The sequence below is a fragment of the Rhinoderma darwinii genome, chromosome 3 (assembly GCF_050947455.1).
Source record: "Rhinoderma darwinii isolate aRhiDar2 chromosome 3, aRhiDar2.hap1, whole genome shotgun sequence".
NCBI lineage: Eukaryota > Metazoa > Chordata > Amphibia > Anura > Rhinodermatidae > Rhinoderma > Rhinoderma darwinii.
Window position 1 is genome coordinate 59,664,750 of NC_134689.1, and position 21,271 is coordinate 59,686,020.

The window sequence follows — 21,271 nt, forward strand, 5'->3', positions numbered from 1 at the left end:
AATGGAATATAGGGGTGTGGCATCTAACGTAAATAGTTTGCATCCATCCGGGATCAGTATTGATTTTAATTCTCTAAATAATTGTGTGGAATCTAGGAGATACGATGGTAAAGATGCTACATATGGTTGTAAATGAATTTCAATATAATGGGACAAATTCGAGGTGAGGGAATTCATTTAGAAAATTATGGGACGTCCTCGGGGATTCTGAAGGTCTTTATGTATTTTAAGGAGGTGATAATAAAATGGTAATTGGGGTTCCTGGATAAGTATACAATCCCTTTCCTTTTTGTTGACAAGTTCCTTTTCAAAACCCTTCTTGATGATTTAATTTAATTGCTTCTGGAATATTAGGCTGGATTCTTTAGGGATGATCTCGTAATAATTTATCAGATAGTATGCGATTAGCCTCCGTGAAGTATGCAGACCTATACTGTATTACCACCCCCCTTTTTGTATGTATAAAAGGATGTTCCATTCTCTGTACCTTTGTATAATCTGAGGAAGGGACCTGTCCGGTCCTGAAACGCGTAGTGTGACAAAACGTATACCTAAGAAAAACACACTTCTTTTGGAGTAATTACCTGCCAGGAGCTATGTCCCGAATGTTGCACTTGTTTTTCTCCTATCTATTGACTCTGTAGATAGTGCCACAATGCCCTCTGTAGATAGTGGCACAGTGCCCTGAGTAAATAGTGCCACAGTGCCCTCTGCAGAAAATGCCTTAGTGCCCTCTGCAGAAAATGCCTTAGTGCCCTCTGTAGATAATTCCACGGTGCCCTCTGTAGATAATTCCACGGTGCCCTCTGTAGATAATTCCACGGTGCCCTCAGTTGATAATGCCACCGTGACGTCTGTAGATAGTGCCACAGTGGCCTCTGTAGATAGTGCCACAGTGGCCTCTGTAGATAGTGCCACAGTGGCCTTTGTAGATAGTGTCGCACCCCTCCTGTAGATAGTGCCGCACGCACCCTTGTAGTTTATGCCACACCTCTAGGAACAGGGATTCCCTAGAGGTAGCCTCTGACGTCACTATTCATAAATGGACAGGGACGTTAAGGGCTATTTCTAGGAGCGGAATCTCCGGCCAGAGTGTCAGCAACGCTCTGGGCGGTGATTCAAGTCCAGGAGGAGCCCTTGTCGTCACTGACCATATATGGATAGTGATTCCAGGGGCTCCTCCAGGAGTGGAATCACTGGCCAGAGCGTAAGCAATTCTCTGGCCAGGGATTCCACTCCTGGAGGAGTGAATGGCAGAGCAGAGAGCGGATAGGTTCCTGCTCTGCGCCAGTATTCAATTGTATCTGTGTCCTGAGGACGCAGATACAATTGATTATGGCAGTTACCAGCACTGTCTCAGTAAATTTGGGACAGCCCCGACAAATTTGGGACTGTTGGCAACTATGCATGCGTGCTGCTGCACCATTCAGAGAATAGAGGACTGCCGGAGATAGCTGAGTGCAGCGCTCTGCTGTTTCCGTCAGTCCCATAGACATTTAATAAAACATATGGGTACATCTTCGTCCTCCGCTCGATTCAGGCTCCTCATCACTGTGATAGTACAGTGAGGAGGAATGAAGGTTTCAAGAGCCCCGTTCTAGTGGTTCCAGCTGTGGATAGGTTATGAAAGTTACTCTTGCGCCAACTACCCTAAGCTCTATAATAACTCTCTCTCATTACTTTTTCTGTGACAGGATTTTGACAAGTTGCTTTTAGAAAAAACTCAATTGCAGAAGCTGTGCGAAGAACAGGAACAGGCCCTGCAAGAAATGGGCTTTCATCTCAGCCAGTAAGTTTAATTTTATGTAATCGCATTAATGTGTAAATATGTGCATGTACATTTATATGTGCATTATTTCTCTACTATACAGTACATATCTGAAAAGAACAATAACGTTCAGTTATCTTGGCCTATGTTCTGTATCAAGGCTTCCACTTTTATGGATAAAAATTAAATACTGTCCAAATGCCATTAAAACAACGTAAACGAAGTAGTAGGCTATTTGATGCCAACTAATGGCATTTGCTATCAGAAATATCAATAGAAAGCTTTCTCCACGGGGCGTGGCTAGGCACTGATGTGAGCGGTCGCACAGTACTTCGGCTCCTAGTGGCGAACCCTGATATTCATCCTGTGGAGAAATTACTGCTGCCAAAATTCCCTACCATTTGCGGAAAAAGGGTAAGAGACCCCCGAGAAGCAAAATGGGACCTTCCAGGACATCGGGTGCGGCTAAAAATCTTAAGGAGTTCGCTCGGAGTTTGGCCGAAGATGGCGCCCGCGGCGAGTCCCCACTGTCTGCCGTGGAAGAGCCGGCGTTTTCTACTACACTTACCTCTGCTGTGGGACTGCCCCGCCTGAACTAACATTGCAGCAGGCTTCTGAGACGTTGTTGGCGGCGATCCTGGAAACTAAGGTGTCAGTCACAGCTAAAATTGAGGAGGTTAAGGTGGATCTTGGTCTCCTGAGACAGGATCTACATAATCTAAGAGATCGGGTCACTCAATTTGAAACCAGGATCTCTGATATGGAGGATCGTACTGCCAATATACCTCATACGCTTCGTGATCTTACTGGTAAGGTGGAGCTGTGGCGTAAGAAAGCTGATGATCTTGAAAACAGGCTAAGGAGAAATAATTTGCGGATCATAGACCTCCCGGAAAGGGCAGAGGGCCTCAAACAGGTTGAATTTACCGTGAAATGGCTGAAAGAATTGTTCCCGGATACTATGTTCTGACAGGCCTTTGCGGTGGAAAGGGCGCACAGAGTTCCCGCCAAGCCACCACCTCCAGGTGCGAATCCGCGTCCATTACTGGCGAGATTACTAAATTGTAAGGACCGGGACTCTGTCCTACAGGCTGCCCGACAAAAGGGAGAGATTAAGTTTGATAACACCACGGTGTCCATTTTTCCTGACTTCTCCCCAGAGCGGCAACGCCAAAGGGCGTCATTTGTTCAGATCAAAAGGAGACTGCGGGACCGACAGATTCCTTATTCCATGGCTTATCCTGCTCGCCTGAGAGTAGTCGATGGGGACCGAGCAGTATTTTTCTCCACTCCGGAAGCGGTGGATAAGTGGCTTCTGAGAAACAAGAGATTGCCTCGACGTTGAAGGTTACAGACTTTGCCAAGAACTGGTGGCTATGATTCCTGAACTGACATTTGCTGATATACACCTGGGGATCTTCCTAATGGGGAATGAACAGGTCCCTTCCTGCTGCACATTGCCTTATTATATTGCTTTCTTATATTTCTGATTGCTCAGATGTTGTTTAATAGATTGAGGGAGCAGAGAGGGGTGAGCAGACTATTTTTGATGTATTGCTTTACGATCTTGTATAATTTCATGCCTATATGTGTAGATTTACTTTCCTCTGCTCTTGACTTATAGATCCTGCTTGAGTAGGCTTAATTTTTCTGGATATGGCACAGTATAGCACATTATAGGGGGGAACTACTGGGGTGCGTATTATACATCTGTGATTCCATGATCTGTTCCCACTTAACGGTGGAAACTACCCCCTTTCTGTATACTCTATAAGCCACGAGCTCCTGTTGAGCTTATGCTGGGTTCACATGTTAATTATTGTTCAAGGTTTCTGATCTCTACTCTGGGTTTTGTAATGAGTATGTTTCAATTCGATATGAGATTCCGCTGTGTGATGCATGTTCTATACCCTGTGACATACCGGGTTGGGTCGTATGTGCTGACACTTTTGCACTGTTTGGATATACACTATGGCATCACTTAAGATTTTGACATGGGATGTGAGGGGGGTGGAGACGCCTAGGAAACTAAATAAGATTTTTTCTGAGCTTAGGAGACTTGGCTCACATATTGTATGCCTTCAGGAGACGCATCTGACAGCTAACACAGTACATTTCTTGAGTAAACCTTGGATTCAATGAGGAAGACATTCCTTGCGCTTTTCTTCCTCTAGGGGAGTATCCTTGTTGGTACAGTGAAGTCTTAGGTGGGAGATATTACATACTAAGATAGATGAGATGGAGCGTTATGTTTTTGTTCATGCCAATATTAACTCCACTCCTTTTGTAGTATTGAGTGTATACAATCCATCGCATGGTTCTGTTGCTCTGCTTAGAGAAGCTATTTCCTTTGTTTCTGCTCACCAGGAGGCCAGAGTCCTCCATATGGCAGATCTTAATCTTACTATGCATTTGTCTCTGGATCGTCTCACATCGCTGGATGAGTCTGATGCGTCCTCCTGTACCACTCCGTTGGCCTCATTGGTGGATGAGATGGGATGGATAGATTTATGGAGGGTGAGTCATCAAGGCATACGGGAGTTCACATGCCACACAGTTCAATGCGTTGTCTGGTATTGATTATATATTTGGCACACCCTCAGTTTTGATCACCTCCCTAGGGGTATATCAGATCATAGCCCGATACTTCTCCAATTAACATAACATGTTGCGGGTCTGAGGGGCTCTCTTAAGATACATCCATTTTAGCTACAGTTAACTAAAATTAATGATAGGATTCCGGACCAACTTGATGTTTTTATAGAGGCACATAGTCAAGAGCAGAATGGATTATTGGTATGTGATACCTTAACATCCTATTTGAGAGGTTGTTTGAGATCTTCTATATCTTATAGAACGGGAAACAGAACTAGCAAGCCGTTGTAGGGACCTAGAAGATGTGTTTGTTGGTGATCCCTCTTCACACAATAGGTCTGCCTGGCTTTCGGTAGGGAGAGAATATTTGCAACTTTTACAGGAGAAGGCAGATCGTAGGATTTTCTTTACTAAACAATCTTTTTTTGAATTGGGGAATCAATCCAGTAAATTATTGGCTCAGGTTGTGAGGACGAACAATATGCCTCCCCCGATCCTGCACATTCGCAACTCCCAAAGTGATCTACTCACTTCCTCCCAGGATATTTTGGAACAATTTGCTGGTTTTTATAGGGACTTGTATACCTCAAGGGCTCGATACTCTATAGCGGACTTAGATGTTTATTTAGCTATCTTCTGATGGTAGTGTGATGCTTGATGCTCCTTTCACAGTTGAAGAGATCTCTGAATGTATCTTAGATATGACCAAAGGTAAGGCCTTGGGCCCTGATGGTCTACCATTAGAAGTATATATCCAATATTCTGATATTTTATCACCCCAGCTTTTATCTCTATTTAAGGCGGTCTTCTCTGAGAGTGATTTGCCAGATTCCATGAAGGATGCTACTATAGTTGTTCTAAAACCGGGAAAAAATCCAGAGGATTGCAGATCTTCTCGCCCTATATCGTTGCTTAATATAGACTATAAGATATTGACTAAACTACTAGCTAATAGATTGTCTAGGGCCATAAAAGATGTTATTCACTCGGATCACTCCGGGTTTATTCCTGGGAAGTCCACCTCCGATAGCATACGTAGAGCTCAGGTGGTCGCACAAATTGGGTGGTGGGATCAGCAGGACTGGGCCTTGGCTAATTAGATGTGGCCAAGGCATTCAATTCTGTTGAGTGGCCCTATCTCTTTTCAGTTCTCAGGAGATTTGGATTTGGCACCAATTTTATTAAATGGATTATTGTGTTATATAAAGATCCTCGCGCTTCTGTGGTGGTTAATGGGATCATGTCCCCTTCCTTCTGTCTTCATAGGGGCACGAGGCAGGGGTGCCCATTGTTACCTCTATTGTTACCGGTTAGCCATTGAACCCTTGGCTATCCGTATCCGTCAGGACGCGTCCTTTCAGGGTATTCGTATAGGGCCGCGTGAGGATCGCATAGGATTATATGTCGATAATATGTTACTCTTTTTGGCTAATCCGAATGCCCCTCTACCCAGGGCTATGGTGTTGATGGAAGCATTTATTAGATTCTCAGGCTTACATATAAATTGGAGCTAATCATTCCTCATGCGTCTTCACTCAAATAATTGCGGTTGGGATTCACAGTTTCAGGGTCTGCAGGTAGTCCACAGTTTAAAATATTTGGGTATTTGCGTTTCTAGAGATAGTACACACTCTTATTACATTAATATTTATCCCTTACTAGCATAGTAAAAGGATACATTTGCAGCATGGAAGTTGCTCCCCCTGTCGGTAGCAGGTAGGATCAACTTACTTAAAATGATCGTGCTTCCTAAGATGTTATATATATTGGAGCATGCTGACACACTGGTTCCTAAACGTTTTTTTAATTTGGTCAACTCTTTATTCTCTCCCTTTATTTGGGGCCCGTGGAGGCATAAACTCAAGCTCAGTACTCTGCAGAGACCTAAAAAATTAGCCGGGTCGGCCCTTCCAGATGTGTTTATTTATTATTTAGCCGGACAGCTGTGGTTTATCCAGATGTGGATCTCAGATGCTCCTTTATCCAATGCCGAACATCATATAGCTCACTTCCTACTCGAACCCCGGTTTATGGCCTATTTTAGAACCTCATGACTTTAGCCCTAGACATTCCCTTCCCATAATTAAGCTAGCAAAGCAGGTTTGGACACATGCCAAAAAAATGTTAAATTACTCAGATTTTGTTGCTCAAATGCCTATTTGGTCTAATCACGGTCTGTCTCATTTCCTGGGCTTTCATAATCCCGCCTTTTGGGAAGCCTTGGGGGTGACACGATTGCAACATCTGATAAATGGTGAGGGTCGCACTTTGTCAGCGAGGGAAATACAGGATACGTTCCAGGTTCCCGAAAAGGATACATTTAGATGTGTACAATTGCGACATGTTGTGCTCTCTCAATTTATGGGGACTCGTGGTCCCATCCTCTCTTTGCTGCGTGTAGGGATACTTAGAACTTAAGGCCCAAGGGGGCTGATATCTATTATATATACATTCCTGTTATCTCAGAGGGTCGCTCACGCTGAATTTATGGTAGAATCCCGTTGGAGGGGGCTCATTTCTACCCTGTCAGAGGGGGACTGGAGGGATGTTATGGCTTCACATCTTTTAGTTTCGCCAGCTGCGAATAATAGAATGACACAATTGTATATCACTCACAGATGTTATATTACTCTCACTAGATTAATGCATATGAGCAGAACTTCCTCGGCGAATTGTATTAGATGCCAATATGCCCGAGCTGATTTTGATCATATGATGTGGCTATGCCCGGTGTTTGCAACCTTTTGGAGAGAAGTAACAGATTTACTTTCTCTGATACTGGACAGACGGGTCCCTTGTGAACCCGGTATTTGTCTATTAGGTCTGCTGTCATTGAATTCTTGGTCTCATTATGAAGGTATTTTCTTACGTGAGGCCCTGTTCCTAGCCATGAAAGCTATTGCTACCCGATGCATGGGAGACCTTTTTTCCCAAAGTTTCTCAATGGCGGAGGATGGTGAATTCTGTGCTCTCATGTGAAAATTTTGTGTACAAACATCGTGGTTGTCCACATAAGTTTGAGTGTCTGGGGAGGGTGGTGTTCGTCTCCTCATACATCTTTTGGCATGAGTGACCTTAGGGCTTCCTTACCACAAGACATAATATCTGACGGTTGATATGGTTTGTGTCCTGTTTTACTGTAGGGTATTCTGATTTCTCTGTATCCTGTTAGTGTCATAGTAATGTATAGTTTACAATACTCGACTGTGTGCAAGGATTAGACTTGGAATGTATTGTTCTGTTCCCTTTTCTTGCACCTTTTATATTTTAGGACATGCATCTTTGATTTTTATCTCATTCTTTATTTTGCGCAATGCTGTTCTTATGTTCCTGTTTCTTGAAGAATGGGTTTCTTGTATCTCACGCAGTATGTTCTGTTTATCCTGTCTGTGATATACTTTCTTTACAATAAACCGAGTTTAAAAAAATAAATAAAGCATTCTCCACGTATTTCAGAATAACAGTGACCAGCCTATTTTGGACCTTAACCCCCTAAGGACACAGCATATTTTCGCCTAATGAACCAGGCCATTTTTTACAAATTTGACGTGTCATTTTATACGGTAATAACTTTGGAATGCTTTCATTTTTTCAAGCGATTGAGTTTTTTCCATGACGTATTGTACTTTAAATTAGTGGTAAAATTTGGTCCATACATTCAATGTTTATATGTGAAAAACACCAAAATTTTGAGAAAATGTGCAAAAATTAGCATTTTTATGAATTTAATTGTATCTGCTTGTTAGATTGTAATACCACACAAAATAGTTACTAGTTCACATTTCCCGTACGTCTACTTTAAGTTGGCATCGTTTTTTTTTTAATGTACTTTTATTTTTCTAGGACGGTACAGGGCTTATATGTTTAGCAGAAATGTCTCAAATTTTCATGAAAATTTCAAAAGCCTTTTTTTCAGGGACCATTTCAGTTCTGAAGTGGCTTTGAGGGACTTATATATTAGAAAGTTCCCATAAATCACCCCATTTTAATAACCGCAACCCTCAAAGTATTCAAAACATCATTTCACAGAAATTAAAGCAAAGTGGAGGGGAAATTTACCAATTTAATTTTTTTGCAGATAATCTGTTGTAATACATTATTTTTCTTTAACGCAGAAGGATTTACCAGAGAAACTCAACTAAATATTTATTGCCCAGATTCTGCAATTTTTGGAAGTATTCCATATGTAGCCTTAGTGTTCTACTGGACTGAAACACAGGCCTCTGAAAGACTCAAAGCAGCACCTAGTGAATTTTGGCATCTCCTTTTTGTTAGAATATGTTTTAGGCAACATGTCAGGTTTGAAGAGGTCTAGTGGTGCCAAAACAGTGGAAACCAGGGGCGTCGCTAGCACTGGGCCTTCAGGGCCCAAGCCCCAGATCTTTGGGCCTGATCTCTATCGACTAGGTCGCAACCGCGACTGGGCAGTGGCCACCCGCACCGCATCTGTAAAAGTTACTATAATACCTGGTGCTTAAGTAATCAAATACACGGGCACCTGTTGCTATAGTGACAACACATACTTACCCATCTTCCTTCCCGAGCGCAGTGGAAGTCCTGATGTCTTCTCGCGTCATGACGCTTTGCGCCACGGATGACGTCACAGCGCTAGATGGTGATGGGACATCCGCTGCACCCGGAGCCAAAGAGGAGGTAAGTGTAACGTTTTTGGTCTGCTGGGGTGCTGTATCTAAGCTTGCCTTGTGGTATAGCATTTAAAAAGTTTCTTAACCCTTTAGACATTTCACAGAAATTAAAGCAAAGTACAGGTGAAATGTACAAATTTCGTTTTGATTTGCAGAAATTCATTTTTAATTAATTTTTTTTTGTAACACAGAAGGTTTTACCAGGGAAATGCAACTCAATATTTATTGCCCAGGTTCTGCAGTTTTTAGAAATATCCCACATGTGGCCCTAGTTTGCTAATGGACTGAAGCACCGGCCTCAGAAACAAAGGAGTACCTAGTGAGTCTTGGGGCCTCCTTTTTATTAGAATATATTTTAGGCACCATGTCCGGTTTGAAGGGCTCTTGCGGTGCCAAAACAGTGGAAATCTCCCAAAAGTGAGACTAGACCCTTCAAGGAAATTATCTAGGGGTATAGTGAGCATTTTGACCCCACAGGTTTATTGCAGAAATTATTGGAAGTAGGCCGTGAAAATTAAAATCTGCATTCTTTCAAAGAAAATGTAGGTTTAGCTAATTTTTTCTCATTTCCACAAGGACTAAAGGAGAAAAAGCATTGCCACATTTTTAAAGAAATTTCTCCCGATTAAAACAACACCCCACATGTAGTCCTAAATGGCTGTTTGGACTCACGGCAGGGCTTAGAAGGGAAAGAGCGCCATTTGGCTTTTGGAGCTCAAATTTTGCAGGAATGGTTTGCGGACATCATGTCACATTTGCAAAGCCCCGAAAGGGACAAAACAGGGGAAACCTCCCACAAGTGACCCCATTTTGGAAACCACACCCCTTGAAGAATTAATCTACGGGTGTAGTGAGCATTTTGACCCGACAGGGGTTTTATAGATTTCATTAGGATTGGGCAGTGAAAATAAAAAAATATTTTTCTTCAAGAAGACGTAGGTTTAGCTCAAATTTTTCATTTTCTCAATAAATAAAAGAAAAAAAGAATCACAACGTTTGTAAAGCAATTTCTCCTGAGTACGGCAATACCAGATATGTGGTCATAAACTGCTGTTTGGGCACACGTCAGGGCTCCGAAGGGAAGGAGCACCATTTGGCTTTTGGATTGCAGATTTTGCTGGATTAGTTTCTGGGCACTGTGTCACATTTGCATAGCCCCTGTGGGACCAAAACAGTGGATGCCCCCCACAAGTGACCCCGTTTTGGAAACTACACCCCTGAAGGTATTCACCTAGGGGTTTAGCGAGCATTTTAATCCCGCAGGTGTTTTGCAGAAATTAGTGTGCTCTCGATGTTGCAGAGTGAACATTTTATTTTTTCCATAGATATGCCAATATGTGGTGCCCAGCTTGTGCCGCCATAACAAGACAGCTCTCTAATTATTATGCTGTGTTTCCCGGTTTTAGAAACACCCTACATGTGGCCCTAATCTTTTGCCCGGACTATCGACAGGGCTCAGGAGTGGGAGAGTACCATGCAAAATTTAGGCCTAATTTGGCAATTTACACAGTATTGGTTCACAATTGCAGAGGCTCTGATGGGAAATAATAAAAGAAACCGCTGAGAAATGACCCCATTTTGGAAACGACACCCCTCAAGGTATTTATTAAGGGGTGTAGTGAGCATTTTCACCCCACAGGTCTTTAACATAAATGATTGTGCTGCGGATGGTGCAAAGTAAAAATTAAAAATTGTCATTATATGTGACATTTCAGTGGGAAATATGTCATGCCCAGCTTGTGCCACTGGAGACACACACCCCAAAAATTGTTAAAAGGGTTCTCCCAGGTATGGCGATGGCATATATGTGGAAGTAAACTGCTGTTTGGGCACGCTGTAGGGCTCAGAAGGGAAGGAGCGCCATTTAGTTTTAAGAGTGTGGATTTTGCTTGGTAGTAGTTTTTTTGGGAGTTTTACTGGTGTTTCAGTTTATAATGTGGTGGCATATGTAAGCTGGGCAGAGTATATTAGGGGCATAGTCAGGTGGTATAATAATGGGGTAAACAATAAAATAATCCATAAATATTTGTTATGCTGTGAAGCAATCCTTTCTGCACAGGCCAGTGTAGCACTGATAAATGGTGTCCTTACTTATCTCCCATTTGGTCCACACTCCGCACCTTTGCAGTTTGAGGAATTCTGCTGGGAAAGTGTTTTCCTGTTATAATACGGGCGGCCTCGCTTCCAGCAGATATGTTTGAGCCCCACCCTTACTGCTACCCTAATTTTAGTGCCTTGATAAATCGCCTCTTGAAACAGAAGAAATGTTCCCCTTGCGCCGGCACAACTGCATATTTTTCTTTCCGGACTTATTGGAGCCTTAACTAATTATATTTTTCCATAGATGTAGTGGTATGAGGGCTGTTTTTTTTTTGCGGGATGAGCTGTAGTTATTATTGGTACCATTTTGGGGTACATGCAACTTTTTGATCACTTGTTATCCTTTTTTTTGGAAGGCAACGTAATCAAAAAACAGCAATTCTGCCATAGTTTTTTTTTAGATTTTTTTAAACAGCGTTCACCATGCGTTATAAATTACATGTTACCTTCATTTTGCGGGTCAGTACGATTCCGGCAATACCTAATTTATAGAACTATATGTGTTACAACTTTTTGCACAATAAAATTATTTTTATGAAGAGAATGTATTTTTTCTATCGCCAAGTTGTAAGAGCCATAACTTTTTAATTTTTTCGTTGACGGAGCTGTCTGAGGGCTTGTTTTTTGCGAGACGAGTAATAGTTTTTATAGGTAGCTATTTTGGATACATGCGACTTTTTGATCACTTTTTATTTCAATTTTTGGAAGACAAAGTGACCACAAAAAAAAAGCAATTCTGGCATTATTTTTTAGGTTGTCTTTTACGGCGTTCACTGGGAGGGACAAATAACATAATATTTTTATAGTTCAGGTCGTTACGGACGCGGCAATACCAAATATGTATGGTTTTATTATTTTTTTACAATAATAAATGACTTGATAAGGGAAAAAGGGCATTCGTGTTTTATGTTATTACTTGTAACTTCTATTTTATAAAATTTTTATTTTTACACTTTTTTTTTAGTTCCACTAGTGGACTTGAAGATCCCACTGTTTGATTGATGTTCTAATACATTGCACTACCTATGTAGTGCAATGTATTAGAACTTTCAGTTATTCACTGACAGCAAGCCAATCAGGCTCCAGCTCCGGCCGGGGCCTAATCGGCTTCCTTAATGTCAGACCAGGAGGCCATTGTTAGGCCTCCTGTTGCCATAGTAACAGTTGGCAGCCTTGCCATCACATGGCAGGCTGCTGATTTTCTACAAACCACTTTGATGCAGCGATCGCATTGGATCGCTGCATCGAAGGGGTTAATAGCAGGAATCGGAGCAAGCTCTGGTTCCTGACGATACATCGGGGTGTCCGCTGTAACATACAGCGGACACTTACTGCTGATGACGCCGGCTCAGCTTCTGTCGATGGTACCGGAACCCTTTTAGGCCTTGCCACTGAGCGGGGCATAGGAGGCTTCTGTTGCTGGCAGACCGGGAGGTAGGTATTAGGCCTCTGATCGCCTTTGCAGCCACCGTCAACACAGTGATCACGTTGCTGGATCTCTATTGAACGCAGCATCTGAGGGGTTAATCGGCCGGATCGGATGCTAGCTCTGGTTCTGGCCAATATCTCAGAGTGCCAGCTGTAACATACAGCTGGCACCCGGTGGTGATGGTGCAGCCTCAGCTCCTGAGCCCGCACTATCACCGCAACGTGATGGTACTGCGCTTTGCGGGAAGCCCTTCCCGACAGCACCGTATATATACGTCAGATGTCGGGAAGGGGTTAAAGACCAATCAAGGAAATAAAAACATTAGCACATAAAAATATGTATTCCACTGAACAGGGTTGGTGCCGGGAGCACCCCACCACCTATTGGTGGAGAAACATAGAAAGCATCGAATAAACAAACCAAAGGTCCTGTGACCCATTAGTTAACCCCTTAATGACCGGGCCTGAAAAGACCTTAATGACCAAGCCAGATTTCTTAAATCTGGTATGTCTGACTTTATCAGAGAATAACTCTGCGAAAGTTTTGAATATCCAAGTAATTCTGACATTGTTTTTTCATCACACGTTGTACTTTATTTTAGTGGTAAAAGTAGACTGATAAGATTTGCGGAAATTAATGAAAAAATAGAAAAATGTAAGAAATTTTGTAAAAATTATCATTTTGCCCTATTTTTAACTGCAATATGTCACATATTTACATACATACTGTACAATTTTTTTTATTAAATATATATTTCCATCGCTTTACTCTATTTTGGCAGCACTTTTGAAAAAAAAAATTTTTTTTTGAGCAATTTAGAAGACTTACAAGTTTAGTAATGATTTTATAACTTTTGAAGTACATTTTATTTTCCTGCACCAAGCCAGGTTTTCAGAGGCTCATAGGTGTCAGAATGGTGGAAACCCCCACAAGTGACACCATTTTGAAAACTACATCCCCTTAAGGTATTTATTAAGGGATGTTGTAAGTATTTTGACCCCACAGTTTTTTTGTAAGAATTCATGCAAAGCAGGTGTAAAAAAATATAATTTCACTTTTTTCATAAAAGTATCACTTTGAAGACCGATTTCTTTGTAAAGCGACCATCAGAATGAAGAAACACACCCCAAAATCTATCACTCTGTTTCTCCTGTTTTCAAAAATCCCCACATTGTGACCCTAATGCGTTGCCTGGACACACGACAGGGCCCGAAAGGAAGGGAGCAACCGGAGGCATTCAGGTCTCCTTTTTGCTTGAAAATGTTTTAGGCCCCACTGTACATTTGGAGAGGTTTTGAACTACCAGAACGATAGAAACTCCCCATAAACGACCCCATTTAGAAAACTAGACACCTTAAGGTATTTATCTAGGGGTGTAGTGAGTATTTTGACCCCACAGTTTTTTGCTAAATTTAATGTATAGCAGGTGAAATAAAAAAACAAACCACTTTTTATATAAAAGTATCACTTTGAAGACCGATTTCTTTGTAAAGCGACCATCAGAATGAAGAAACACACCCCAAAATCTATCACTCTGTTTCTTCTGTTTTCAAAAATGCCCACATTGTGACCCTAATGCGTTGCCTGGACACACGGCAGGGCCCGAAAGGAAGGGAGCAACCGGAGACATTCAGTTCTCATATTTTGCTTGAAAATGTTTTAGGCCTCACTGTACATTTGGAGAGGTTTTGAACTACCAGAACGATAGAAACTCCCCATAAACGACCCCATTTAGAAAACTAGACCCCTTAAGGTATTTATCTAGGGCTGTAGTGAGTATTTTGACCCCACAGTTTTTTGCTAAATTGAATGCATAGCAGGTGAAATAAAAAAACAAAACACTTTTTATATAAAAGTATCACTTTGAAGACCGATTTCTTTGTAAAGCGACCATGAGAATGAAGAAACACCCCTCAAAATCTATCACCCTATTTCTCCTGTTTTCAAAAATGCCCACATTGTGACCCTAATGCGTTGCCTGGACACACGGCAGGGCCCGAAAGGGAGGTAGCACCCGAAGACTTTCAGGACACACATTTTGCTTGAAAATGTTTCAGGTCCCATTACACATTTATAGAGGCACTGAGCTGCCAAAAAGATAGAAACTCCCCATAAATGACCCCATTTTGAAAACTAGACCGCTTAAGGTATTCATCTAGGTGTGTACTAAGTATTTTGACCCCACAGTTTTCGCAGGAATTATTGCAAAGCAGGTGGAAAGAAAATGTTATTTCACTTTTTTTCACAAATGTGTCATTTTAAGGTCAGATTTCTTGTACAGAGGACATGAGAATAAGGAAATGCACCAGAAAATGTATCACCCTGTTTCTCCTGTGTTCAAAAATATCCCCATTGTGGCCCTAATGTGTTTCCTGAACACACGGCAGGACCCAAAAGGAAGGGAGCACCCGGAGGCTTTCAGGACACACATTTTGCTTTGAAAATGGGAGGATTCTACTTTTCTAGATTGAGAAATAGATGTCCCTAACAGTTTCTACACCCTATGACTATGTCGTGCTAAGAAAGCAGTTGTCCTGAAATCATGTCAGTCCATAGACATTATGTATATCAACCCGCTCTGATATATAGTAAGTTAGAGTGGGAAAATATATTAAACTGTTGGCGGAAAAAGGCAATATATCCAAAAAAAAGGAGGAAGAATGTATCCAGCTATGTGGAAAACTAGAGCATGTTCACAGGATGAAAGAAAATTTGTAGGGCTGTAATGACTTTATTATTCAAAGTGACTGGTCATATGATTTGCAGATGATTTGCACCTAAATGGAAGGGGGTCCGCTGTGCTGGGGGAGAGAATTCTAGCTGGGGTGGCGGAGTGTTTAAACTAGGGCTGAGGAGAGAGGCCAATGTAGGAAATAAAGGGGTAGTTAGGTTAGAGAGGGGTCAGACTATATTGGTGGGGGGAGAAACAGACGGTGGGGAGAGGACTAGGCAACAAGATAAGGAGATCCTTTCGTTACAAAACAGCAGTGAAAATAAAAAGGCCCAAATGTCAAATAATCACATTTCTGATAGTGAAAGTGAAACATTTAAAGGCAAGTTAAAGTGTATGTTCACAAATGCCAGAAGTCTAGCAAGCAAAATGGGGGAGCTGGAGGCCTTAATACTGGAAGAAGATATAGATATAGTTGGTGTTGCTGAAACATGGCTGGACTCTTCACATGACTGGGCTGTAAATCTACAGGGTTTTACACTGTTTCGGAAAGACAGGGCAAATAGGAAAGGTGGTGGTGTATGTCTGTATGTGAGAAGCGATATGAAGGTGAGTGTAAATGAGACATTAGAGGGTGAAGACTGTGAGGAGGTTGAAACCTTGTGGGTGGAATTACAAAGGGAAGTAAACACTGAAAAAATTACTTTTGGTGTAATCTATAGACCCCCCAATATAACTGAAGAGATAAAAGGTCAAATATATAAACAAATGGAGCGGGCTGCACAGGCAGGTACTGCTGTGATAATGGGAGATTTTAATTATCGGGATATTAATTGGTGTCATGGTTCGGCTTCAACTGCAAAGGGGAGACATTTCCTCAACCTGTTGCAGGAAAATTTTATGTGCCAGTTTGTGGAAGACCCGACTAGAGGTGAAGCTCTGTTGGATCTGGTCATTTCTAATAATGCAGAGCTTGTTGGGAATGTCAATGTTCGTGAAAACCTTGGTAACAGTGATCATAATATAGTTATATTTTACCTATACTGTAAAAAACAAACGCAGGCTGGGAGGGCAAAAACATTTAATTTTAAGAAAGCCAATTTCCCCAGGATGAGGGCGGCAATTCAGGATATAGACTGGGAAGAACTAATGTCAAATAATGGGACAAATGATAAATGGGAGATTTTCAAATCTACTTTGGGTAATTATAGTGCAAAATGTATTCCTACAGGTAACAAGTATAAACGACTAAAATTAAACCCCACATGGCTTACACCTTCTGTGAAAGGGGCAATACATGACAAAAAAAGGGCATTTAAAAAATACAAATCTGAGGGTACATCTGCAGCCTTTGTAAAATATAAAGAGCTTAATAAAATCTGTAAAAATGTAATAAAATCAGCAAAAATACAAAATGAAAGGCAGGTGGCCAAGGATAGTAAAACAAATCCTAAAAAATTCTTCAAGCATATAAATGCAAAAAAGCCCAGGTCTGAACATGTAGGACCCTTAGATAGTGGTAATGGGGAGTTGGTCACAGGGGATCAAGAGAAGGCAGCGTTACTAAATGGGTTCTTCCGCTCTGTATATACAACAGAAGAAGGAGCAGCTGATGTAGCCGCTGCCGGTGCTGTTAATATATCAGTTGATATACTGAATTGGATGAATGTAGATATGGTCCAAGCTAAATTAAATAAAATAAATGTACACAAGGCCCCGGGACCAGATGGGTTACACCCTAGAGTTCTTAAAGAGCTTAGTTCAGTTATTTCTGTCCCCCTCTTCATAATATTTAGAGAGTCTCTCATGAGTGGTATAGTGCCAAGGGACTGGCGCAGGGCAAATGTGGTGCCTATTTTCAAAAAGGGCTCTAGGTCTTCGCCGGGTAATTATAGACCAGTAAGCTTAACATCAATTGTGGGGAAAATGTTTGATGGGCTATTGAGGGACTATATACAGAATTATGTGACAATAAATAGTATTATAAGTGACAGCCAGCATGGTTTAACAAAGGACAGAAGCTGTCAAACCAACCTGATTTGTTTTTATGAAGAGGTAAGCAGAAGCCTAGACAGAGGGGCCGCTGTGGATATAGTGTTTTTGGACTTTGCAAAGGCATTTGACACTGTCCCTCATAGACATCTAATGGGTAAATTAAGGACTATAGGTTTAGAAAGTATAGTTTGTAATTGGATTGAGAATTGGCTCAAGGACCGTATCCAGAGAGTTGTGGTCAATGATTCCTACTCTGAATGGTCCCCAGTTATAAGTGGTGTACCCCAGGGTTCAGTGCTGGGACCACTATTATTCAACTTATTTATTAATGATATAGAGGATGGGATTAATAGCACTATTTCTATTTTTGCAGATGACACCAAGCTATGCAATATAGTTCAGACTATGGAAGATGTTTGTGAATTGCAGGCAGATTTAAACAAACTAAGTGTTTGGGCGTCCACTTGGCAAATGAAGTTTAATGTAGATAAATGTAAAGTTATGCATCTGGGTACGAAAAACCTGCAAGCATCATATGTCCTAGGGGGAGCTACACTGGGGGAGTCACTTGATGAGAAGGATCTGGGTGTACTTGTAAATCATAAACTAAATTTCAGCATGCAGTGTCAATCAGCTGCTTCAAAGGCCAGCAAAATATTGTCGTGTATAAAAAGAGGCATGGACTCGCGGGACAGGGATGTAATATTACCACTTTACAAAGCATTAGTGAGGCCTCATCTAGAATATGCAGTCCAGTTCTGGGCTCCAGTTCATAGAAAGGATGCCCTGGAGTTGGAAAAAATACAAAGAAGAGCAACGAAGCTAATAAGGGGCAAGGAGAATCTAAGTTATGAGGAAAGATTAAAAGAACTAAACCCATTTAGCCTTGAGAAAAGACGACTAAGGGGGGACATGATTAACTTATATAAATATATGAATGGCGCATACAAAAAATATGGTGAAATCCTGTTCCATGTAAAACCCCCTCAAAAAACAAGGGGGCACTGCCTCCGTCTTGAGAAAAAAAGGTTCAACCTGCAGAGGCGACAAGGCTTCTTTACTGTGAGAACTGTGAATCTATGGAATAGCCTACCGCAGGAGCTGGTCGCAGCAGGGACAGTAGATGGCTTTAAAAAAGGCTTAGATAATTTCCTAGAACAAAAAAATATTAACTGCTATGTGTAGAAATTTTTTACTTCCCCTTTCCCATCCCTTGGTTGAACTTGATGGACATGTGTCTTTTTTCAACCGTACAAACTATGTAACTATGTAACGTCTCTTTAGCTCCATCAATCCCCATATAAGGGACGAATGTGCCAAGTGACGCGGTACACCATAACAAGCCCCTGCCCGGCAAGGTAGGAACCGCCATGTGCACAAAACAACCAATCACCTGTAGAATATATAAAGGGGCAGTGTCCCACACCGTATGTATATATACAGTAAAGGACCACTACTCCCCAAATTAATGTCGCTATTTCTAGAAGTATTGTCGGGTGTAAGAGGTCCACCAAAAACCCGAACAAAACTGTAATAAAGCCCATAGTGTATTGATAAGGACAAAACAGGGACTTATGCATAGACCAGGGTTGGAAGGACAAGCGGAACAATAATATCGTGACTCACTTCGCTGTCCTCGTTTGCTGCAGACCCGACACCGTTTTTGGGGTATTATTGGTTAGATGTTGAAGGGATGGGGTGTAAAAAATGTTTTTCAACAAGTCGGTGTACATCCTCTGACTCATGGACTACTCTCTGGTCTGCAGATTGAAATAGGAGATCTTCAATCACTTTCTCCTGAAATTCAAAGAATGTCACCCTGCCCGCTGATTTTTTGTACAGGACAAATGCGTTCTGCATCGCAACCTGAATTTGTTATAGCCGATGACACACACAGGCTTTTGTCTATCTGCAGAGGCCCCACGTTCTATAATAGTTGCTGTTGCACTTGTATGGATAGTGCTGATCATGTAGACGTCCTTGCGGTCACGAAATTTTAAAGCCAGCATCTTCTCAATTTGAAAAGTGCATGACTCCCCACAGTTTTAACTGTTTTTAGAAATTTAGAAACTGTGCAGTTCTTAAAATGGGGTGATTTATGGGGTTTGTAATATATGGGCCGCCCAAACACTTCACAACTGAACTGGTCCCTAAAAAATAGGCTTTTGAAATTTTCTGGAAAATTATAGAAATTTAAAGTTATAAGCCTTGTAACGTCCTAAAAAAATAAAAGGATGTTCAATGCCAATTTAAAGTAGACCTATGGGAAATGTTAATAAGCAACTGTTTTGTGTGGTAGAACTATCTGTCTTACAAGCAGATACAGTTAAATTGGTAAAAATACAAATCTTTGGAATTATTCGCTAAATTTTAGCGTTTTTTTTTTACAAATACTGAATGTATTGACTATATTTTACCACTAACATAAAGTACAATGTGTGACGAGAAACCATCTCAAATCGCTTGTATATGTAAAATGCATTCCAAAGTTATTAACACATAAATTGACAAGTCAGATTTGAAAAATGAGACTCTGTCAGGAAGGTCAAAAGTGGCTGCAGCGGGAATGGGTTTAATCTTTAATCTGGCAGTAGAAGTCTTGTAAACTGCTGAATTTTTTTACCGTAAAGGTGATGCCAATGCCTATTTGCTGTAAGGTGGAGTGGAATGCAGGCCAAGCAATGCTGTCGACCGCCTTTTCGTCATCCAGAGACAGGATCATAAGAGGGATATGGTAGAGTTGTGCGTGATGTATAATATCTAAAGTGTAAAGTCCACTTGGTCTATTAGAATCAGGGATAGAATGTGGGGATTCAGTCTTTTCACAAGAAGCTTAGAGTATGTTTTAAGGTTCAAAGTCAGCAATGATATGGTTCAGCAACTAGTGCATGCTTGGGGATCTTAACCTGGTTTAGGTAGGACCACGACAGGAGCTAGTGTAGACTGGGAAGGGACAAGGTGTCTAGAGTTAATGAGTTGATGGCCTGAAGTAGAAAAGGGGCCAGTGAATAAGCAAATGTTTTAAAGAATTTTGCAGTGTAGCCATCAGGTCCGGGGCTTTCCCCAGGAGATCTTTGACCGCAGCCATAAGTTCAGGGAGAAAGGTCATTCTAAAACTTCCAAGGCATCAAACGATAGACAAGTAGAATTGGAGGAGAGAAGAGACTCATGCCAAAGATGGTGATTAAGGGTGATTTGAAAGGTTGTTATAGGTCTGAGTTAAATAAATAGAAAGAAGCTGAACGGGTGGTGTGAACCAGGGAGACTTAGGTGGTTTTGAAACAGGGTATATGGAATTGTTCTATTTGGCCTTTGAGAGCCTTGGCAAACATACATTCGATTTTGTTGCCGTATTCATATAATATGCTATGGCAGATTTGCAGGAATAGCTTATGCGTTGACTCCAGTAGGGGCTTCACCTCCAGTTTGGCACACTGTATGGCCTGTCAGATTTGGGTGCTGAGTGCATGCTTGTGAGCCACTTCCAGGAAGAACACTTTGTATAGAGCATTTTTAAGTGCATGGGCTCTCTCCTTTTCGAAGTGGTAGACTTGTTTTATAAGAACACCACAAAGCGCACATTTGAGTGTCTATCATTGTACCAACAGGCGTGTAAGGTCTTAATCTGAGATAAATCAAATGTACATGCAGAGTCGAGGAGAAAGGACTTATTGACTCTCCAGGACCAAGAACCTTTGGTCTATGTCGCAGGTCATGGTTCCTCCAACAGAATAACGACACAAAGCACACAGCTAAAAACATCCGAGAATGCCTAAGAGCAAAGCATTGGACTGTTCTGAAGTAGCCTTCTATGAACCCTGATCTAAATCCTATTGAACACCTGTGGAAGGAGCTGAAACATGCAGTCTGGAGAAGGCACCCTTCAAACCTGAGACAGCGGGAGCAGTATCCTCACTAGCGGGCATAACTAGGAAACACTGGGTCCCATACAGTAAAATGCCCACACAGATGCCCCCACCCAGTATAATGCCCCCATAGCTGCCCCATACAGTATGATGCCCCCATAGCTGCCTCCACAGTATAATGCCCCCATAGCTCCCCATACA

At 41.6% G+C, this 21,271-nt stretch overlaps 1 protein-coding gene across 6 annotated transcripts in view; it reads left to right on the forward strand.

The window, feature by feature from the left end:
* Positions 1 to 21,271, forward strand: part of LOC142748947 (RUN and FYVE domain-containing protein 1-like) — a 543,301-nt gene that overhangs the window by 485,438 nt on the left and 36,592 nt on the right. For all 6 annotated transcript variants that reach the window (XM_075856376.1, XM_075856372.1, XM_075856375.1 and 3 more), the window contains one exon: positions 1,695 to 1,789. In XM_075856376.1, coding sequence (XP_075712491.1) covers positions 1,695 to 1,789 — 95 coding nt within the window. The remainder of the gene's footprint in view (positions 1 to 1,694; positions 1,790 to 21,271) is intronic.